The sequence below is a fragment of the Rissa tridactyla genome, chromosome 1 (assembly GCF_028500815.1).
Source record: "Rissa tridactyla isolate bRisTri1 chromosome 1, bRisTri1.patW.cur.20221130, whole genome shotgun sequence".
In the NCBI taxonomy this organism is placed as follows: Eukaryota; Metazoa; Chordata; class Aves; order Charadriiformes; family Laridae; genus Rissa; species Rissa tridactyla.
Window position 1 is genome coordinate 110,108,029 of NC_071466.1, and position 22,718 is coordinate 110,130,746.

The 22,718-nt window shown below is 41.9% G+C and overlaps 1 protein-coding gene across 3 annotated transcripts in view; it reads right to left on the minus strand.

Moving 5' to 3' along the window:
- CHODL (chondrolectin) overlaps positions 1-15,583 on the minus strand; it is a 34,351-nt gene extending 18,768 nt beyond the window's left edge. For all 3 annotated transcript variants that reach the window (XM_054214752.1, XM_054214733.1, XM_054214742.1), the window contains exon 1: positions 15,387-15,583. In XM_054214752.1, the coding sequence (XP_054070727.1) occupies positions 15,387-15,474 (88 nt within the window). In that variant the 5' untranslated portion in view covers positions 15,475-15,583. The remainder of the gene's footprint in view (positions 1-15,386) is intronic.
- Between the last annotated feature and the right edge of the window lie 7,135 nt (positions 15,584-22,718).

Genomic DNA, 22,718 nt, shown 5'->3' on the forward strand with positions numbered 1-22,718 from the left:
GAAAAAACAGCAAGAAACCAAGAAATATTTATCATTAAGACCCGTCAAATGTGAATGAAGTATGCCATGCGGAGTAGTAAGCTTTCCTGAAGAAGCTGTGAATTTTTTTTGTTCTAGTTAATTTAGTCCCTGTGTTTAGGTAATGACCTACTCTGAATCTTTTCTTTCTTCTTTTGAAGGGGACTTTTATCTGCTGTAGCGGAGCTAGTTCAATGTGTTAATGGAAATCTGCAGTTGTGCCTTAATAGCTGGCAAATCAGTTGACATTTTAGTGCTCTTCGAGCACACTGAGAAGTCAAGTTTTCAAGCTTCATTTTTTTTTTTTTTTTTTTTACGGCTTTCACTCACTACTAATTTCTTAACTACAAAGCAGAAATAATTCACCAGTGGAAAAAAAATATGTCAGAATAGACCACGTTGTATGGCAACAAGAGAAGTACGGAAACATTAATTATGGGCTATTTTTCCTTCTTCTAACATCTTTGCAGCAGACAAGCCTCCACTGTTAATTCTAAAGCAACATTTACTGTTTCAACTGTATAAATTGAATTCCAATTTTTCTGTCACAATTGACTAGAAACAAGATTTGTAAGCAACTCTATTGGAATGAATCAGGCTAACATACTACGCAATGTGAATAAATATAGGCAAGTTAGGCTTTTATAACCTTTCCACAAAAATCTGTCCTGTGCTGCTTGAGAGATGAAAGAAAACATGAGGGAAGACATTGTTTCACCACAGGGTATCCAGGAAGGCAAAAAAGAAAATCATGTTATTGTATTTAGTCCTCCCTTCAGCATGAGACCAAAGATCTCACTAATTAATTCAATAAGATGTAAGAACTCATTCTTACCATTTTCCCTTACAAATGCTCAGATAAGTTGAGGTTTCAACCAACCCTATCTGGCTATCCGCAGATGTGAAGGTGGAGTGCTTATACCCTTCATTCATGTAGTGTATCAGTTCCTTAATCCTTGACCCACCATCCCTCACCCAAGCAGAACAGCCCAGACCCCAGTCAGAAGCAGGCAGAGAAATAGCCAAAAACACACACTTGGCTCAGTGTCATGAACCCACATGAACTTTTTCATCAAGAATTGCTTTCTTGCCTGCTGAGGGAAAGTACTGTGTTGAAGCAACAACTAACTGACAAAGACTGTTCCCTTTTTTCCCCATCGCAGAACTGCAACATTGGTTCTCCCCAGTTTCATGAATAAAAGTGTCTCCAAGTTTGTTCTACCTCTCCTGCATACACCAGCCATACAACAAAGCTCTGGCCCTGTTCCCTCAGCCATAGCAGCTCTAGTTGCCTACTGCAGAGAAACTGAACTGTCTGAAATCCCCTTGCACTCACGTTGTCTCACCACCCCATTAGCTGAAGAAAGCAAGTGTACAGTACTTGGTCTAAGAAGTGCTAGCTACCATTTCCACCCACATGGATCAGTTTTCGCCCTTGAGTGTCACGCAGCATCTCCATAACAGAATGTTTTGATATCACCATTAAAGCAAAGATAGCTTTTAGTTGAAATACCCAATACTTAGTTAAAACATTTCTGTAGATAATTCTGCAGGAAACAAACCAACCAAACAAACAACAAACTCATTCAAGAAAAGGAGAAACAAGCAAATTCTCAGCTGGTATTTCAATCAATTATGTCTCCATTATGTTTTAATAACGATGCTTCATTAAACAGAAATAATAGGTTCCTTTAGGTCTGCCATGACAGAAGTTATCGCAAAATGTCATTTAGAAAAAAAATTACCACTAAAGTACCCAGCTTAAATACTCATCTCCCTGACATCATCAGGCTCAGTCCAAACTACACCCCCATGGGCCACAAGGGGCACAAACATGAGTTAGCTGGAGGTTTTGGAGATGTCAGGTAGAAGATAAGCTCCCTGCTGGTAAATTGCATCCCTCTTCCTCTTGGACGTCATAAACTAACCTACAGTCCAGGTTTCACTACCATTAGGATCCACCTGGACTAGTGGGGAACAGTAGCTGCGTGTGCATAGCGTATGGGATGAGAGAACAGAAGAATGCACAAAGCCTGCTGTAGAAAAGTCCATTATGTTTTCACACTGTGGATTTTTTCTTCCCAAGATAATGGATTCAGCAGAAAACACAGATGAGCATGTGCTACAAAGGAATGTGGAATATTTAACATTAGATAGAGTTCCAAAGGTCAGCGTAAGGCTGATGGAGGCTTCAGAAAATAAAGTAACAAAAAGACACAGGGACTTAAGTGAAAGTGATCATGAAATAATAGCAAGATAGAAATGTACATAAATTAACAAAAATATTCCACTGGCTAGATAATATTTCTCTGCTTGTGTTACAGAGAGTAGTCTTGGTCCTGAGCTTGTGTGAGCACATTGACCTCAGAAGCTGTACAACCAGCATGCAGGACACTGGGCACAATTTGTTTTCACCTGTTCCTGTGTCACAGGCTGCTTCACACCAAATCCCAGTAATGCACTTCAGAATGTGTCCAGTAAAAGGCTAAAAGGTATTAAATTTTCCTAATCACATTTTGATTCCAAGCTGATTCATCTTGTCAACTGACCTCTGTATCATCCATTTTGATTGGGTTCAGCTGCTGGCCATGTTTTGATATATTATGTTACTGCTGGTGGTGTTTTACAGTATCATATTTGTGTCCATCTACTGAATTTAATTTGTTTTTTTGATGATTCATATTACTTTAAAAAAATAGTGCTGTGATAAGATTTCATAATTGTGTTCTGTCTTCATTTATGATAAAAGCAAATTGCCATCTTCTCTCCCAAAGTTTGCAATACTGAAGACACATCGTTCTCCAGTTGAGTCAGTATTCAAATAGCAGATGTTGCTCAGCTAATGCTCCTGAGCTGCTTAAGGAATTCTGTGTGCTAACAAATTTGCCATTCAAATACAAACTCCTCTACAGACCATATGCCAGCCTGTATCTGTATTAATTTCTTCATAACTAACAACTCTTCCATTCCTGATTAGGTACTATTTTTCCTCCCACCCTTCTAATAAAGTCTGCAGAGAGAAAAGAGATATTCATTATTGATTTATAATTTTTTCTGGATTAGGGGTTATGCCTAATTGTCATCATACAGTTTCTCTAAAGCAATGTTTCTTTTGTGAAAAACTTTCAAAGATTACAAGTCCCTTTTAAGGGCTCATATAAAATAACTGAGGGCCACTGTTGCCTATTAAGTAGCTGTACTTCAGGTAGATATGTGTACGGTCAGGCAGTTTGTATACATGATATCATATGGTCATCAGCATGTAGAGAATGTCCAAGGTGGCTTAATAGAGGCTGGCCCCGACCTCTCTTAAGCAAAACGCACCTATTAGCAGACTTCTTGCAATATTTGTCATAACGGAGTCCCTTTCTTGATAAATCCTTAGGCATTAGCATGTAAAAATTATAGATAGCACATATAAAATGATAAGTAAAAGGCAAATTCTTTCTATTCTCTCTCAAACACAGGCCAGAATCTATCTTTAGCCATTAACCATCCCATAGTCTTGTGAATTAGCAAAGATGATGGTAGAGGTCCTCAGACACCAGCCAAACAGTCGTCTCTAGGATTAATGCAGCTCTTGGAGAGAGAAGAAAAACCAGGGGATGATGGAAGCTGTAAGTAAAAAGTACTGTATTGCACCATTCATACAGAGATTGCACCATTCATACAGAGATGTAGTACAGTTATGCAGAACATGAAGCTACAAAAGAAATATCTGTCCTAGTCCAGTCATTGTCTTCTTTATTCAGTTCATTTATTGCTGAAATTGAGTTTTCACCTGTATGTCAGCCTTTACTAGCTATGCTGTTCTGTTGCCAAGTGCTTTCGGGGACAAGGAGTTGACCCAGTTATTTCTGAATAACAACTGTTCTCAATAGACCCATAATAGCTACACTTTTACAACACCGAGCAATCAGAAATGAGACAGTTCTATTTGAAAAGGAGCATTGGGCAGTGCTGATTTGAATATTAAAGAATATTACTTATCACTAACACCTGGATTTTGCCATCTGGCTGAATGCAAATGCAATTAAAATGAAATCTGAGAGCTTCACTGCATATTGCAGCAAGATAGCTGGTTAGTAAAATAGGTGATGAAAAAATATACATATCAAAAGCTGATGACAAGTATTAACCTAAACAGAGTATTTTTGGTGAGGTTTATTAAAGCCTCTATGTGCTCAGAACCTGCACTGTTCTAGGTCTTGGGAAGACACAAGCAAGGATTCTTTGTCTTGCAAAAGATGGGTAAGTTTTTCATTGTGTTGAATACAGCGCTGGGAGGATTTGTCTTCCCCAGAGCAGGCTACAAGTTTGTCTGGACTTTCAAAATCAGGAGCGACCGGCTTGCTCTTGATGTACTGGGAACTGGAAAAATCTGCCCTCATGCAAGGGTGCCATCTTCACCAAGCAGCAATAGGTTTATTCAGTCATTTCACAAAGAAAATAACACACACTTATTTCTTATAATTAGCTTCTCAGCCTTGGCACACATGGCAGGGATCTCAGGCCACTAACAATGGAGCTGTAAAGTAGCAGCTTGATGTCTAAATCTCATTAGAAGCTAACCAACACTTCACCATTTATAATTACCCTTGCAGGAAAACATACGATTACAATTACGTAAATCAATACAGGGTAATTGTCTTCAACTGTAAAATGAATATCCATTTTTATGACAGTTTTAATCACTGACTTGAGTGATGTGTCAGTATAAAAAAAAATATCTATGAAGTATTTCCCAAGTACTACTTCTCCTCCCCTAGTCAAATCATTAAAGCCCTGACAGATTTCCTTTCTTCTAAGTGAAACATACCTACTTCTTGGCATCAGCTCTGTTTCAGATATCTAGCACATCATAAATTTAAAGCCTGCGATCCATTTAGCTTTTCCTGTAATAACTGCTTTCCTCTCTTCTGATCATGTGAACTTTACGGGTATACATCACAGGGCTGACCATGGCAGCCAGCCACTTGCTTCCATAAGGGGCCAGTGCAAAACTGCACCGTCCTAGGGGCTCGTGCAAAGTGCCAACATAGTTGCCAAGACAACTCCCTAGAAATTGCAAGTTGCCTTCCTTTTTCCCATGTTAAGAAGGAACTGAGACCAGCGTCAGACCTATATTTTTCCCTCATCCGTCTTTGAGAGGTCTAGCGTCATTGTGACTGTGACTAACACGGGCTCCTTGGCATCACTGAGCATGAGGAGGACAACGCACTTGGAAACTTAGCACTGGCACCCACAGGGAGGTTAGTCCTGCGTTTCAGAGTGGCACAATATGCACCTTCCTGATTGGCAATGAGGAAAAATGTCACCATGAGCACAGGACATGGAGCACAAACATTTTCTTTTGCATTATGTACTCAGGACCTCAGTTTCTCTAACAATGAATTATGTTTCTTAGAAAAAAAATGCAAGAGTACCCCAAGTATAACACTCTTCATGGATATAAATAACCCTATTCACTTCCGCAGACACAAGCAGGGAGGCCAATGATAACACCCAAATGTCAATGGAATCTAATCAAGCCTATTCAAAATAAGAGGAAATATGATGTGTTAGAAACATCTACACATCTACAAGTCTGCTCCAGGATGTGGATTATTTACCCAGGATTTAAAAAAAACCACACAAAAAAACCAAAAAAAACCAAAAAACCCCACGCAACAAACAAAACACCGCTGAAGCTGTTAGCAGTGGTTTTGCTTGACTGTTTTCATTTTTCTGAAGAGTCTTACACACACTAACATAATTTTCTTTATATATCACAGCCTAAAGACATACCAAGTGTGTTCTATCATTTCAGCTGTTTAATAAAAAAGAGCATAAATGCTGACACAGAGACAAGAATGGCAAATCAATAGTTTTTGTGTAGTTGTGAAGACCAGAACAGATTTCCCAGGTACTTTTAAGACAGACATAATATGGCAGCTAGTAAGTTGTTGTTAGCATGCTGTGGAACAGACTTGACAAAAACTGTAGAGTCGGAATGGCTTAAATATAACATGTGCCAGCCTAGAGAAGCAAGGAATATTCATAATCTCTTCTCCCAAACCAGGAGACATTTGCTCGCATACTTAATTTTATATACATCAGTAGACTCCCTCAATAGGATTTCTCACAGGCATAAAATTAAGCAATTCTGGGAGTTTCTGCTGATTGCTCATTTTTTACTTTTGTATCTAGAAGGAAACAGTTCATAAATCTATAGTAATTAAAATATACTCATCAATCATTATCCAGAGCAAGCATCATCCATTCTCTTAGTCTTTTCCAGTGAAATTTGAATGTCTTTTTCCAAGTGTATGTATTTTCATGAATTTGTTACCAAGATACCTGTATTTCCCACAGATGCAAGTAAAATTTATGTAGATATGGATGTGAAGTTACGTTAATTTCCTTGGTTTATGGACTTGAAGTTTCCTGGGGTGGAACACCTTACACACATCTCAGTACAGGAGTGCAATAAAGTGCCCGTCTTTTGCAGTACGGCCCTGGTTCCAGTGGGGATAGGATTAATTTTCACAAGGAGCTGGGATGGGCCACAGTCCAGGCTGACCTAAACTAGCCAAAGCAATATTCAATACCACGTGATGCCATGCTCAGTATACAACTGAGGAAGCTGTCCAGGGGGCAGGAATCACAGCTCAGGAGCAGGCTGGGCTTTCTGGAATGTTGTTGTTTTCCTCTTTCCTTCGCTGTTCTGTTAAACTGCCTTTATCTCAACACACGAGTTTATCACTTCTAGGAGAGGGATCAGGATTATTATTTTGCTCTCCTGTGTAATATCAACTTATAATATCATAACATCACTGTTCAGGCAGTTATATTGGTGTGTTTATGTGCTATTGCTGTCCCACCTGTACCTCAGGTGTCCTCTCTCAGAATTTATTAATATTCACACTAACATTCACACCAAGAGCTTTCCTCAGCTCTTCCACCTCCTTTTTCTCCTTGGAGCCAGGTACAACGGCTTTTGAGGATTTTGAATATCCTTGGGATGTTCAAACCAGCATGGTTCTACGACTGTGTCTCCTGAATGTGTTTCAGGTCTTGTTAAGGGTTAAAAAACTACTTAAGAATACCACCCAGAAATCTGCCCTGAGGCTGGATAGTCATGGGTAGCATTGCATGTAGGAGAATATGGGCAGATATCTAGAGAACTTCTCCAGTGGTCTGGAACTTCACTCACGAACAGCTACAGGACCCTGATAAACTGTTGGATATTTGAAAGGAAAATGCTGCAGTTATTCCAGAGAGTCACAACTTATCTCCCTATGCTGGGCCGTGAGAAATGACAAGTCTTTGAACAAATTTAACAGGAAATAGTTCACGCCGTAGCCCTAGGGTCAGTTCGGGCAGGGCAAGATGCTAAAAATGTGCTCTACACCACAGTCAGGGAGAATGGCCCTCCCTGGAGTCTCTGGCAGAAAGCACCAGGGGACACTTGAGGTCAACCCCGAGGGTTTTGGAGTTGGAGATACAGAGGATCTGAGGCCAGCTACACTCCAACTGAAAAAGAGATATTGGCAGCATACATGAAGGGTTTCAGGCTGCTTTGGAAGTAATTGGTACAGAAGCACAGCTCCTCTTAACACTTCGATTGCTGGTGCTGGGATGGATGTTCAAAGAGAGGGTCCCCTCTACACATCATGCAATAAATGCTACATGGAGTAAGTGGGTCACACTGATCACACAGCAGGCTCAACTGGGAAACCCCAGTCACCCAGGAATTCTGGAAGTGCCCATGGACTGGCCAGAAGACAAAAATCTCAGAATATCACCAGAGGAGGAAGAGACACATGTGGAAGAGGCTCTACCACATAATAAACTACCAGAAAATGAGAAGAAATATGCCCTGTTCACTGATGGGTCCTGTTTTATTGTAGGAAAACATCACAGCTGCTGTGTGGAGTCCTACACAATGAGTTGCAGAAGCCACTGAAGGACGAGGTGAATCGAGCCAGTTTGCAGAGGTGAAAGCCATCCAGCTGGCTTTAGACATTGCTGAATGTGAAAAAATGGCCAGTACTCTGTCTCTACACTGACTCATGGGTGACAGCAAATGCTCTGTGGGGGTGGTTACAGCAGTGGAAGCAGGGCAACAGGCAGTGCAGAGGCAAACCCACGTGGGCTGCCCCATTGTGGCAAGATATTGCTGCCTGGCTAGAGAAGCTGGTTGAAAAAGTACATCACGTAGATGCCCATGTACCCAAGAGTCTGGCCATTAAGGAACATCAAAACAACCAGCAGGTAGATCAGGCTGCTAAGATTGAAGTGGCTCAGGTGGATCTGGACTGAGCTATAAATAATTCACCCTTATGTTGCCAATGGGCCCATGACACCTCAGGCCATCAAGGAGAACATGTAACTTACAGATGGGCTTGTGACCAAGGACACTGTTGCACAGGTTATCCACGATGTGAAACATGCTCGGCAATCAAGCAAGCCAAGCGGTTAAAGCCTCTCTGGTATGGAAGACAATGTCTGAAATACAAATACAGGAATGCCTGGCAGATTGATTATATCACACCACCACAAACCCGCCAAGGAAAGTGCCATGTGCTTACAATGGTGGAAGCAACCACTGGATGGCTGGAAACACACCCTGTGCCCCATGACACCGCCCAGAACACTACCCTGGGCCTTGAAAAGCAAGTCGTGTGGCAACATGGCACCCAAAGAGAACCAAGTTGGACAACGGGACTCATTTCCAAAACAGGCTCATAGACACCTGGGCCAAAAAGAGTGGCACTGAGTGCATATATCACATCCCCTGTCACGCACCAGCCTCTGGTAAGGTCATATGATAAAATGGACTGCTAAAAACTGCATTGAGAGCAGTGGGTGGTGGGACCTTAAAACACTGGGATACACTACCTGGCTAGTTAACACCAGGGGATCCGATTGAGCTGGCCCTGCCCAATCAGAACTTCCATGTACTGTAGAAGGGGATAAAGTTCCTGTAGTGCACCTGAAGAATATGCTAGAGAAAATAGTCTGGGTTAGTCCTGCCTCAGGCAAAGGCAAACACATCTGAGGGACTGCTTTCACTCAAGGACCTGGGTGCACTTGGTGGGTGATACAGAAGGATGGGGCGATCCAATGCATACCTCACGGGGCTTTGATTTTGGATGAGAACAGCCAATAAATCAAACTATACGATGTTAATTGCTAAATAACACTGCCACTGTATATTGTCACTACTACAATTGCTATATGCCATATCAGCAGTACTACAGTAAGAATCACACAAAGTAATGAGGGATGAACTTCGTTGAAACCGAGTAAAGTGCAGTGGTGATGGGACCAGAACTGGCTTCAGCAACTAGCACCCAACAACTTCCTTGAGATCAACATCTTCAACCCGGAGACTGTGGGCATGGGCCACACCAGACATACCAGCTATAAACTCCAGATATACAGCATGCAATGGTCCAGCACCACACACCATCTCTCCTGCCCTGAGACACTGTTATGACAGATGGAGTCCAGAGACATGGATTAAATGAACTCAACAGACATTTTAGAGGGATGGCCCATAGACCAAGGGAATGATATCTGTATGTGAGTATATATATATATGTACACACACACATATATATATCAACGATAGGAAAAAATGGTGGTGATCATTTGGAAAGTGTAAGATCTGGGCATGACATGGATGGTATAGAAAAAGGGGTGACTAATGTCCTGGATCCAGTGGGGACAGGGTTAATTTTCACAAGGAGCTGGGACAGGACACAGCCAGGACAGCTGATACAAACTAGCTAAAGGGCTATTCAACACCACATGATGCCATGCTCAGTATATAGCCAGGGCAGCTGGGGGCAAGAATTGGCACTCAGGAGCGGGCTGGGCTTTCTGGACTTTTGCAATCAGCGACCAGTTGTATATTGATCATGTTTGTATATTCTTTTATCAGTATTATTGTTGTTGTTTTCCTCTTTCCTTTGCTGTTCTGTTAAGCTGCCTTTATCTCAACCACGAGTTTTGCCTTTTTCTTCCAATTCTCCTCACCATCCCACCATGTGGGAAGGCAGGTGGGGGAGAACCAGCAAGCAGACCTGTGGTTCTTTGTTGCCAGCTGGGGCTAAACCACAACAAGTAGTTCCACAATTAAAAGAGAAAGCAACAGACAAGTCCTTGCTCATTCACCTTCTACTAAAAAAGAAGTGGGAAAAGACAATCTACATGGGACCTTAGAATTGTTGACAGTTTACTGCAGGCAAAACTAGAAGGGACCTTTGAGAGGAGGAGAAATAAGTTAGAATTTTTTTCTCTTGGAGTAAATCATCCTTTATAAAAAGCCATATGGAGGTAAAGCATGCTTGATTAATTCACATCACATGTATACAATCCTGTATGGGAAGAAACTGTTGAGATACAGAGTGGGATTCATCTCATTAAACTCTACTCACTCACAATGTACCTGTCCCACCCTGTTCCCGAGCTGGCCCACTGACCTCGCTGTGTAGACAACTGAGAGAAACTGGTGTTTTTAGGGTGTACATGCAGTATTTTCAAGATCTATGTTAAAATGGAATTAATCCCACACTAAAAATACTGATTTTTTTTTTTCCTTCACTGCCTATAAAGTGAGCGTAGAGTGATCAGCTGTATACTGCAGCTACATTTAGATTTAGAGTCATGCCAACTATTTAGTTAGGACTCAGTATTGCTTAAGATTGCTTGGAACTGAAGGTCCTACTGTCTGTCAATGGTGGGATTGGGGACTGCTTCAGCAAGAGACTCAAATAATTTCTGACTAGTGAGTGACAGGTATGAGTATGGGATTACACTGCAGGAACGAATATCAAGTCATTGCTTCATCTTACTTATTTCACATTAGTAATATATATTTCTTTTTCTGATCCATGAAAGATTTGCAAAGAGAAAGTAGGTATGAAAATCAGTTTTTAAAAAGTGCTGTAGAGAGCACTTTATGAACCAAAGCATGTTTTCCCGCAAACATCTTATAATAAAGAAGTTTGATCCACACAGAATCAGACCTGAACTACAGAGAAGTAGAGTCAAAGCACAGAACATGACTTCAAGAGGGCAAGAGACTTTTTTGCACCTAGCTGCTATACTGGGACAGCACACCAGCCATGTCTCACTGGGAGCAAGAAAAGCCATGTGAAAGACAAACGGACTATCCATACTGTCTCACATGTTATTTGTCATAGCTCCCTCCATGGTAGGTATTTTCTCTTGGGCCCATTAGCCAAGTGGGGTACCAGGGCTTGGCAATCACAAGTTTTAGAATTGCAATGCCTTCCTCTATCTTTGAGGAAGACACTGAGAAGGAGAAGTTGTACTCCTGGAAAAGCAGCATGCTCACCTGAGACAAAAAAGCTAGAATTTTTCATCATTCTTTCCTTGGTCCCCAAATACAGCCACAGTCTGGCCAACCTGCATAGCTCTCCCCCATAGGCAAGGTAAACTTCATAGGGTCAATAGAAGGGGATCACTTCTACTAGAGAAATCTGATTCCTGAAACTAATTTAAGTGCTTTGATATTTCTACCCTGCTATTGAAGGGCACATCCACCATCACACATCTCAGGTTATCAAAACTGTGTTCTCGTCTGACTCATAGCAGTTTACCTAATATAAAGTGTCTTTCCACAAAGTATTATGGAATTCCTTGGTTAGGAGCAAGGTGTGTTTAGTAGAAACATTATTATATCCAAGAGTCATCACCGCATTTCACTTTCAGAACCTAGATCACCGATTTGTCCCCAAGAAAAAGATTGCTCAGAATAAGTGCGTAAGGAGAGGAATTAATAAAAGGGTCCAGGAGAGTTAACCGCCCAACCTCTCTTGCATTTCCCAAAGTCTCAGCTTGAGTGATTACCAAGACCTATAACAAACAAAAAGACCACGTGGGCATCCATGTCCATTAAAAGCTTTTCTAGTATGGAACTGAATGCCGGGCATTCACAACAAAATGTTGTGTTCAATACACAACTGCTGCATATGTACCCTGTGGATGAGACTGTTTTTTCAAATTAAACTTTCTCAAATTCTGAGATACAAATGTAGCTAAAAATTAACAGTCCATGCCCCCGCCCCACCTCCCCCCCCCCCCCCAAAAAAAAAAACCTACAACAGTAGAAGGTTTCATCTACAGAAAATACTTAAAGTCTGACAGAGAAAACTCAGGTGTAATAAGCAGGCTAAGCCAATTGAACTAAATTAAATTGTGCCTTTTGAGAAAGGGTTTGTTATCTCTATTCAATTCATTACCCATGAATATACTTCTTTAATTATCTTACTTTACAATATTTTATGACCAACTCAAATCCGGTCATAAGCTGTACGAATGAACATATCCACATCCTTAAAGGCCTCCTAAAAGCAAATAAGCCTATAGTTTAGGGGCAACTCTTGTTTCATCACCCACCAAATGTTTTTCTTCAATTAGTGTTTTACATATCCAAATACTTTCACACCAAAGTAGATAATATTGCTTTAAAATACCATATCAGTATTTAATCTGCTATTGATGCATAGCAATCACAGAGCAAAATTTAGAAAGCCATAGAAATACAAAAATACAGCATACAGTAATCATTAAAGTATAACGTCTATGATTAATGCATAGGCAGTTAAATGATTAGTAATAAGATTAGCTTGCATCTTTCCTGCCCAATAGATACTTAAAGTAATTGCATCTTTGCAAACTGCATTATCATCACTTCGTGTTCTTCATGATGTCATGGGGCAGCAAGGCAGACTCAGCAGTTTCTCCTGAGCCTGCTTTGATTTATTTTTTTTTCTTTAAGAATCAATTCTGTGGCAACACTAGATATTCTGATACGGAGGCTAGGAGCACTGCTCACAAAACATCCATCTAACTACATTAAAAATTAGAAAGCATTTGGATTACTTCTCTTTAACAATTCCCAAATTAAAGATGACAAAGAAATAACACCTACATGTGAACTGTTTGATGCAAATATTCATTTTAATTATATCCTAGGAAAATTAACATACTTGGAAAAAGAAACAAAAACCCTTTACCTAAGGAAATGGCATTCTGAAAAGGTAGATCCTTCCTTCTCTGCCCTCTTGACACTGTGGTCAAAATGGTTGCAATTTTGCAATTATTGCTAGGTCTTCTGCAAACTTACTGCAGTAAATGGGAATCTTTCCACAAGGTCCAACGAGCACTGAAGTCAGTTTCAGGAATGGTTTTTATGTGGGTGATAGGAATTATATATTTAACTTATTTGGAATGAAAGCAGTGAGATTCCATTTATTGCAGATTATCATGACTGAAGTACAAATTAGCAATTTTTCAGAAACAGGTTTAAGATGTAGACTTATGATTTTAAATGTAAACCTCTTTAAGTCCAAACTGTTAGTTCTTATACAAGATAGACAGACAAGCTAGATGGAAGTCAGACGGACAGCACACACTGTCCAATAATCCAATTAGTACTATTGCTTGTTTGAAAAAATACCAAAATACTACCAGTACTAGACCTAGATCTGTGTGCATGTGGCAGGATAGAGGCATGGTCCTTGCGGGGGGTGGGGGGGAAGAGTTCTCTTGACAGTACATGAGAATATTCTGGCACAGGCATACTAAATGTCTTTGGCTGTTACTGTCTAGACACTCTTTATCTAATGAATACAACTTAGCTAATACACCTGATAATACATAAATGGTTCCCTCTGTAAGTGCCTTCAAATCCTCTCCTGTGTTCTACCAGCCAAGTATTAGCTGCATACAGTGACATGAGACTCATCACATGCTCTGAAATGCTTCAGGGAAATATGGGGTAGTGCCTGTATTCTTCCAAAACCCCAAAGCCTTATATGCATCTAGAAACAGTCTGACTAAGCAGTATACACCTATTACACATTTTTTTAAAAGCTGAAACTCAACTCAGTTCGCTACATGTGTCTCTTAAATGCAGAAGCTTCAGCTAGAAGATTGGGTTTCCTCAGCCACACATGGGCTCCTGTACTGAGACTGCTAATGCAAAATGCATCTCATGGATGAATAATCTTCGCTATTCCTTAAAATAACAAAGTGTTATATAGTATTCACACAAATTGTTAAACTAAGAGCTTTGCTGTATCATATATGACTGTACAATTCACAATATAAGAGAGGCAGATGAAATATTTCAGTGTACACTTCACCAGGCAACCTTTTGCAAAGTGTTGGAAGTACTGCTACTTAGCTATTGCTTCCTGGAAGCTAGAGTTTCACCAAAAGCCCAACAGCACATTTCAGTTCTGCACATGAATTTGCTTCAAATAAGACATCACCAAAATGGTCAGTGACTGTACTCCATCAACAAGTAAGAAAGTTACCTTAATTCAGCAACCAAGTGTTTGCTATCAAAAAAACTACAAAGAAGTTTTCTTGACATGCTGCTTCTACAGCCTCTGAAACAATTGTATCCAAATAATTTGCATTTTTCTGGAATCAGTTTGTACAGAGACACGTTCCTGCCTGCATATACAGAGATTTACACACGTAACTTGTTAACAAGTGCAGTCAAGTGTGTAAATCTTGGTTTCAAGATAAATGTATGGATGTGCTTGCACACCCAACATGCCTCCAAGAGCCTGTTAGCTCTAGATAAGGGGTTTGCCACAAAGTGCAATTAGAAATAGCCTTTTCATTAAATTTAATAGCTTCTGAGCTGCACCTGTGTGCTAGAAATACACAATGGGATGGTACATCTCTTAAATTAAACCAAAGCTCCAATGTTAGATATAGATTTCTGAAGTATTGTCTTCCTCTTGCGTTTGAGGCTTGTAGATATAGACACACATAACAAAACTACTTATGCCGTATGCTCTTAAGAGTTTGCTTTTTCCTCCCAACTACAGTACAAAGAAGAAACATTCCTGTAGAGATGCAAAGAAATCTCAGTGTATAACTACTCCTCAGACAGACTCTAGCAAGTCCCTGCTTTATCTTTTTAAACGATTAAAACGGAGCTACATTACGCAGGCAACGAAATCTAGAAATCCGCCAGTCCGAGACAACACCGCACGAGCGGGAACTGACTTGAGGCTGCTGCAGAAGTTTGACAGCCAAGCTTTCTGCCCCCGAAGCCCCAAAACGAGAGTCCCTTCCAGCTCCGAGGGGTGCGCTGGCCCCCGGCAAGCCCCGCCGGGCCCCCGCTCGCTCGCTGCGGCCGCCGCCGAGGGGGCTCGGCACCCCGTTCCACAGCCCGCCTCCGACACGCGGGTCACCTAACGAGTGGGTTTGGTCCCCGCTCCTTCCCCTCCGTGGCTCCTGCTCCCCTGAGCTCTGACTCGCCGCACCGGGACCGGTAGCCGAACCGCCCCCTCTCCCGCCCCGCGCACTCACCGGCCCCGCGCACTCACCGCTGAGGACGCGCCCGGCGACCCCCCCGGTCCCGCACAGCACGACGGCGGCCACCAGCGCCAGCCCCAGCCCTCCTCCGGACCCCATGGCGGCGACCCCGCTTGCCGGCTCCCCGCCGAGAAGCGCTGCGAGCACTCAGGGCAGGCCGATGCCCGCCGGCGGGGAAGGGGGCTCTCGCCCGGCTCGACTCCGCTCCGCTGCCCGCCACCGCCTCCCCTCCGCCCCGCCGCCCTGCCTATATCTGCTCCCCCCGACGAGGGCTGGCCCAGGCGGGCGGCCGGGACCGCCCCCGCACCGCCCCCCGCCACCCCCCGGCAGGCCCCGACGGCGGCAGGACCCTGCCCCAGCCCCAGCCCCTCCGTGGGGGCGGGACGGGTGCGGGGGGAGCCCCCAGGGGGCAGCCGGGGTTGCGGGGGGCGCCGGGAACGCGGGAACAGACACCCGGGGCAGCCCGGTTTCGGGTGGGCTGAGGAGCGGTGCCCGGCATCGTCCGTCCCTCCCGGCCGGCGGCGGCGGAGCGGGCAGAGAGCGGCAAAAGGGCGCCGGTGCCCGGCGGAGGGAGCCGGCCCGCCCCCGTCGGGGCTGTCACTTTGCGCCCCGGACTCGGGGGGCTCGGAGGGGGCGGCTAGCAAGCCCCCCACGCTGCCGGGTCATTCGGGGTTTGTAGCTCTCTTCCCGGCTGGTGAACGTGATGGAGACCCCAGGCCCGTGTGGATTTCATATCTTAAAGGCTTTATAGACTTCCCTGGTGTGTGTTTTCCCTGGCAAGAATGCAAACGTACTGTTGCCAAACTAAAAAAATGTATAAATATGTATGTATATATACAGGAAAGTCCCTTTTTCTCACTGCCCTAGAAGATACAGTTGTCAAATTCACATTACTGTTGCTCTGAAAATCCGTTGTGGTAATTCTTTTGGACCTCTTCAAAGGGCCGCTTTGAAGACTTTGTTCTTCAGAGTCATGTTGTTGAGTTTTTTTCTGCAAATACAGTTTGTAGATGTCTTTTATTACTTGTGTACTTGTGAACGCTTTGTTTTTAAATAGGACAGATCATTATAGATAGGTTTAAAGGACATCTTGTATGCAAATTATTTGGTGGTTTGCCAGTCAACTTCTTTCTCAGAACTCAGATGGAGATCATATCTATATGGCATATTGGTAAGTCATTTTCCCTTTGCATGTTTGTAGCCAGGTTTTGAAGTCAATACATCTCAGATTACTATGGATTTTAAAACACTTGATAGATTTCCTAGCTGCCTTAAAGATACTTGAGATCAGTTTCTTACTAAAAGAAAGCTTGACGTTTATAAGTAGCAATGGGAAATTATTTCAAGCACTGATGTGTTTTGCTACCAACTTTTTCAATTTAATAGCAGAGATCTTTACTTGTTTGACCGATACATCTATTTTTCCATGTGTGTTTTAGGCTTCCAAGCCAATAACTTGGCCATTCGGAGCAAATAACAAAATTGGCCATTCGGAGCAATACAGTCTGAAATGGAGAAGTTACCTGAAATCTCCATGGCATCTGAGATTCAGCCTTTTCTTCATGTAAAGCTGATGGTATGCAGAAAGAGAAGAGCATGACCAAAAACTATAATGAATACAATGAGAATTTAAAAACTTATTTGGTAATCAAAGCCTTTCAGCTCTATATGTTTTTAACCTACTCCTGTATTGCAAAGATGAGTTCAAGTTTGTCTGAATTTTCTTGGATCTCAAGTGATGTCCAGCCAAGGGAGGTGGGGAAAATTAGAAAGATGTTACAAGTTTTCCAGAGTGTAAAGTCTCCTAGCATCCTAGAAATTACATATGGACAGTAAGGGATGAAACCCTCCAAAGTGGTGGGGATCTTACATTGAATACCAGCCATAGACACTGAAAAAATTCTTCTTTCTTTTTCTTACGCCTTTGCAAACGTTTGTTAGCTTGCCAGCTCCTAAAGCCATGTTAAAATGAAATCGCCATATATTCGCATAGCTAAAGAAACTCTCTAGTTTCTAGTGGAATTAACAGCATGCAGAGGGAAACAAAACAAATTCTGCCTCTAGTAAATTACTCAGCACTTTTTGGACATGCTTTATGCTGGTTTATTAGCCAAAATTGTATATCCAGTGACTGTTCCTGGCATTCTGCTGATCTTTGCTGCACTTCTCATCACACAACTCTTTCAGGGAAAAGAAAAAAAAAGAAAAAAGAATAAGTGCAGTTTTGTTGAGACCAAACTGCATTTTCCTAATTATCTGCAAAATTTCCAGGCTTGTCTTCATCTTATTTTCAGCCACTTGCTGCTTTCTTTCCTGCAGAAAGAAAACACAGAGCCCTGTGATACTGAGGATCTTACCAGTGCCAATTCACACCAGCTAAGAAGATACATATTAATCTGTCTACTTCTCCCTCTCCCTTTTAATAGTTGAAGTCTATTTCTTTTTTTCAGGAAATGGTGATTTCTCTTTAAGTTAAAAAGAATTGCTTCCCCGACCTGGCAACTGCAGAATCTGCACTTGTTCATCTGGGCCTTCTAAATGATGGAAACAGGACTCACTGCTGGGACTGGGTTTATGGTCTTTATAATACATTTACTCTGTTGATACTGTAGTTTCATCCTCAATGTATGTCCCATCTCAGAGCTGTGCAAAAGACATGGTTGCGTTGTGAAGTGACTGAGCAATGTAGAATTTTAACAAATTACAATAATTGCTTTACAACTAAAAAAAATAGCAGTGCCTATTTCGAAGTTCTGGTACCCAGAATATAAATAGCTTCTAGTTTGTAAAACGATTATTGCAAAATCCTGATATCTGGTATGTCCACGAAGCAACTCTTTGAAAGGTGGACTGTCTTTTCTCTGGCATCATGGTTTTGCCACATTTGCAAGGTTTTATTTCCTAATCTGGAAAAAAAAAAAAACTTAGGAAGAGGATAGTTTAGCTGAACAAAAAGCTTTCAAAATATTGCTGTCTTCAAATTGGGGCTAGGTACTTATCTAAGGTAAGTTTTAGTCTAAGCCAAATTATTTGCCTCATCACAGAAGAAAAAGGGTAAGCTTGAGGGCTTTTGTTCCATAAGGTATTTAAAGCATTGGATAACTTCATGGTATTAAGCCTATGAATTTGCGACTAAGTATGATCTCTAAATGCTGATGTGTTTCTCTTTGCTGCTTTTTAAACACTTTAAAGACCAGATTTGGCCAATCATAAAGCAAGGTTACTATTTAGTATCACTAATCAATTTTCAAACAAGCCTAGAAAGGGAAAAAAGGAAATTAAGTTGGAATAGTTGCCCTTTGGGGTGGCTTAAGAGTTCCTCTATTTTACCATTCATCAAAGCGGCAGTGCTGTATACTTCACTTTCATGAAGTACTGTTTAAAATCTGAGTTACAGCTGTTTGGTTGGTTCATTTCTCAGCAATGATTATTTTAATTTTCTTTTCAGTTTTCCCCCTCATATCTAAAATTGTTCTGCCATTTGCCCGTGAGCCTAGACGATGCAGTCTCTAAAGCTGCCCCGGTGTACAGCTGAAAGTAGGAGGAGAAAAGAATTTTGTACATTTACCATACACACTGAAGGGCTTGCACACGGATAATTTATTAAATAACTTTGCTAGAGCTCCGTCAATTTGATATCTCATTGGCTTCCAAAAACAGTTTAAGGTACTTAGCTTCCTCTGCCAATTTTCTTGGGACTATAATAGTATTTTATATTTTTTCAAATTTTGCAGTTATGGAAAAGAATTCAATACAGATGCTAAAAGCATTTGAGAAGATGTATACTACAGGAGGGGATTAGAGAAATGTTAAGCTTTCTTCACCCCCCTTTAGCAGTATCTGAGGTACCAAACACACACAAAGTTAATGCAAGTCGGTCTAAAAATGTACGTCTAGCATGCACAACACGGTGCCGCTTCGAAATTCCCGAGCTACCTGCGAGTTAGCGGCCTGTGTAGCCGGGGCCAGCGAGGCGCCCTGGCTTGAATTGGAAAACCCCGGTTAGAATGGCACTGTTCCCACCTCAATCTGGCCAGCTCTGAAGCCAGCTAATTCAGCGCTAACTCAGACGTTTCTGCATAGTGATGCATTGCACAGTGCAAAATGCCGCTGTGGCTGTACGTGCAATGCGCGGTGACTGACAGTTACGCCGAGTTCTGCCAAGGAGGACCAAAGTAATTTAATTTCCCTCAATTATAATCCATTTAGATGTAACATATAGCAGAAGTAGCTTTAAAAAAAATAAAAAATGAACAAAGCATTTTAGGTGAACAGGGTTTCTTAAAGGCCACAGGATATTTTTTACATACTAGCACAAAAATTGTAAGTTCACACATTTTTTAAGCATTCTTAAACTGTGATATCTTGTATCTATTAAAATAACATGCCCCACCCCCACCCCACCCCCTTAAATTCCCATTAAAGCTAGTTCTTCAAGCAAAATCTTCATGGCTACAGACCCAATTTATTAATGTTTCTTGGGTTTGGATCAGATTAATCGGTAGAATGAAACTCTGCGTGTTAATTAAGCCTGATTCTCAAACCAGATACAAAACACTAAGTGAGCAGCAGTTCTGTCCCAAACCGAGATAGTAAGTCGTGTTTTAAGCTGCCAAGATGAGCATTTTGACAACTTTATAGCTTTATTATGAAAACACATTCAAGGCAAGGAGGTAATTGAAAACAACTGTTGCTAGAAAATTCATCTTTTTGGGTAAAAATAGTGGCTCACCAGAATTCACAGCTGAGTCAAATTTCTGGCTGCTTCTTTCTCTGTCCTCTCAGGGGAAGCAGCAAGTGCACAGCAATATTCTCTTAAGACATATGCCCAGGTGGCCTCTACTGGAGGAAACTAAGTTGTATCTTTGGATGAGCACAAGCACCTGTATATCTTTCCTTGATGTGCCTGAATGAGAACTTAAATCCTGGTTATTAGTGTTCATCAGATATCATGTAGCAAATTTGTGAGACTAAAAGTATCACGATTAATATTATGCTTTCACTGTGTTACCCTGTTTTCCCTGCATACCAGAGACCATGCCAGGACCTCATTTGGATGCTAGGATCTCTATGTGTTACAGGTACCAGCAGTATTTATGTAAACCTTGCCAATGTATCCGCATGAAAAATGCACTGCACATTTCATTTTTGTTGTGACGTTTGTGATCGTCTAGTCTTATTTTGTGCTCATGTATTTTATCAAAATCTTTGCAGTCTGGAATTTTCTATAGACTTTCTAGGCAGCAAATTTCTTCAGAAATGTCTTGAAAGTCACTCATCAATTTTTTCAGACCTTGTTTTCACTGCTTACGCTTCACTACTGTAAGAACAGGTCAAGGAGGACAGCTAGGAGAGTTGATCAAGCGCTTTTGTGAATCAGCAACCACGTGAGAGGGAGTACAGAATTTATCTTGTGCTTCTTTAGTCGTAGTGCTATTTTATCCTAAAAATGGTATCTTTTTCTCAAAGCATGACTGCCAGGCCAACATACCCATTCTTCCCTTCCCAGCTGCTTTCAGACATTTGAAAAGAAAATGTGATTCAAAGAAGATGTGGTAGCCAGTAAATGTTGATGACTGTTAGGTCTGCTCAGCAGTAAAGGCTGCCTGACTGTCTCAGGATCCTTCCTTTCCCTGTGGAACCTGAGTTGTGGGTTGTATTTTGCAGTTTCTTCTTACCATTGGAGGTATTTGTGCCTACCAACAGAAGTGGTTCCTCTAGGCTGTTGGAGACTAAGTGAGCATCATGTGTTATTTTTGAGGATGTAGTGATGTTTCCTTTTAAGCACTTTCTTGCAATGCATTTCTGTTTTTCTCAGCTCTACCAATGCTTATTCTGTTCCTCTACTCCTTATCCTGTTATCCTAATTTGATAATTCTATGACTGTGTGTGAGCTGATGCAGGCAGGACGCAGGAACAACCACAAACCACGGATGGAAAGCAAAGAACAAATTTAATCTCGATACCTCACAGACTGGAGAATCTCCAAAGCAGCACCCGGGCAGAGGCAGGCAAGCAGGGACCTCAGGCACCGCGGCGCGAGAGAGAGTCCTTGTTAGCAAGAGTCCTTGGCAGTGAGAGAGTCCTTGTTAGCAAGAGCACGCGCGGACTCCCTGTTCTAGCTGGTATTTAAAAGGGTTCAAACAGGCATAGTTTTCCCACCGTGCTTTGATCTTCTTCAACAACAGGCCAGGATTCTCAAGCAGCTAGATAAGGTGTCCCTGAGTTCATCACAGACTTATGTTATCTAAGTACAAGTGTTTTTCTTGCAAGCACCCGAGACTGAATAACAATTAGTGTGATATATGTGTTTTCCAGTACCCCAGGTGCAAGTCACTTGAGCATATTTACAATCCTCCTCGTCGATCTTCCATTGCTTTCCCACAGAGTGTTACTGCAAGTATCCTGCAACATTACCCTGCCTCAACCCTGTTCTTAGAACATTAGGCTTCCCTAACTGCTGATACTGAGGCCTGTAGCTCATTCTTGCTCCTCCTGAGAAACCAGAATTTTGTTCCGTAAGCCCTGTAATACTGTGAAAGCATCTCTGTAGTACCGCTTAGTCCTGATCCCCTCCTAACAGAAACGATATGGCCATGTGCAGAACTTTGTTCCCTGCCACACCTTTGTTTTTCATCCCAATTCACCCATAAACCTATTTTCCTTTTCAGGTTCTGCTGCCTCCTAATGCTGAGACATGGGATCTACATGTCAGCTGCAGAGGTGAGAGTACTTTGGCAGCTGCAAGGAGTAGGGATGTCTTCTCTCTTTCCCTCTGGGAAAGACTTAGTGTTGCTTAAGTAGAACAAGGAGTCCTGCCTCTCACACAGTGTTTGCTTTTGACAACGTTTCAACTTTTTAACGACTTAAGTAACTCTAATGAAAATCAGCGTTCGAGTAGAAAACAAACAAACCAACCAACCAACCAACCAACCAACCAACCCACTTTTATTTCACTACCTTGTTCTGTTTCCTAATGTGTTCTGATCAGATCCTGCAATTTGTTAGCAAGACCTTTCGCCACGCTTACAGCTTTGTGTTATGAAGTTTGTAGCGCGCCTGCTTCTGCCTCTTCCAAGCAGAAGAAAGAGGCAACGTTGATGCTGGCAATTTGTTATCCAAAGTCTACCTCATATAAGTAGCTGTTTGAGTCTGTTCCTCCTGGTCTGGATAGTCAGGTCACATCTCTTAGCCAGCCTGCCCAATGTGTTTGCCTACTATACAGAGGGAGTGAAAGAGGGTATCTTGCAGACCAAGCAGACCAAAGTATGCTTGAGGTCAGGCTGGGCACACTCACAGTGCGATACAAGAGTGTGTGTGCAGAGGTGATTTCTTGCACCTCT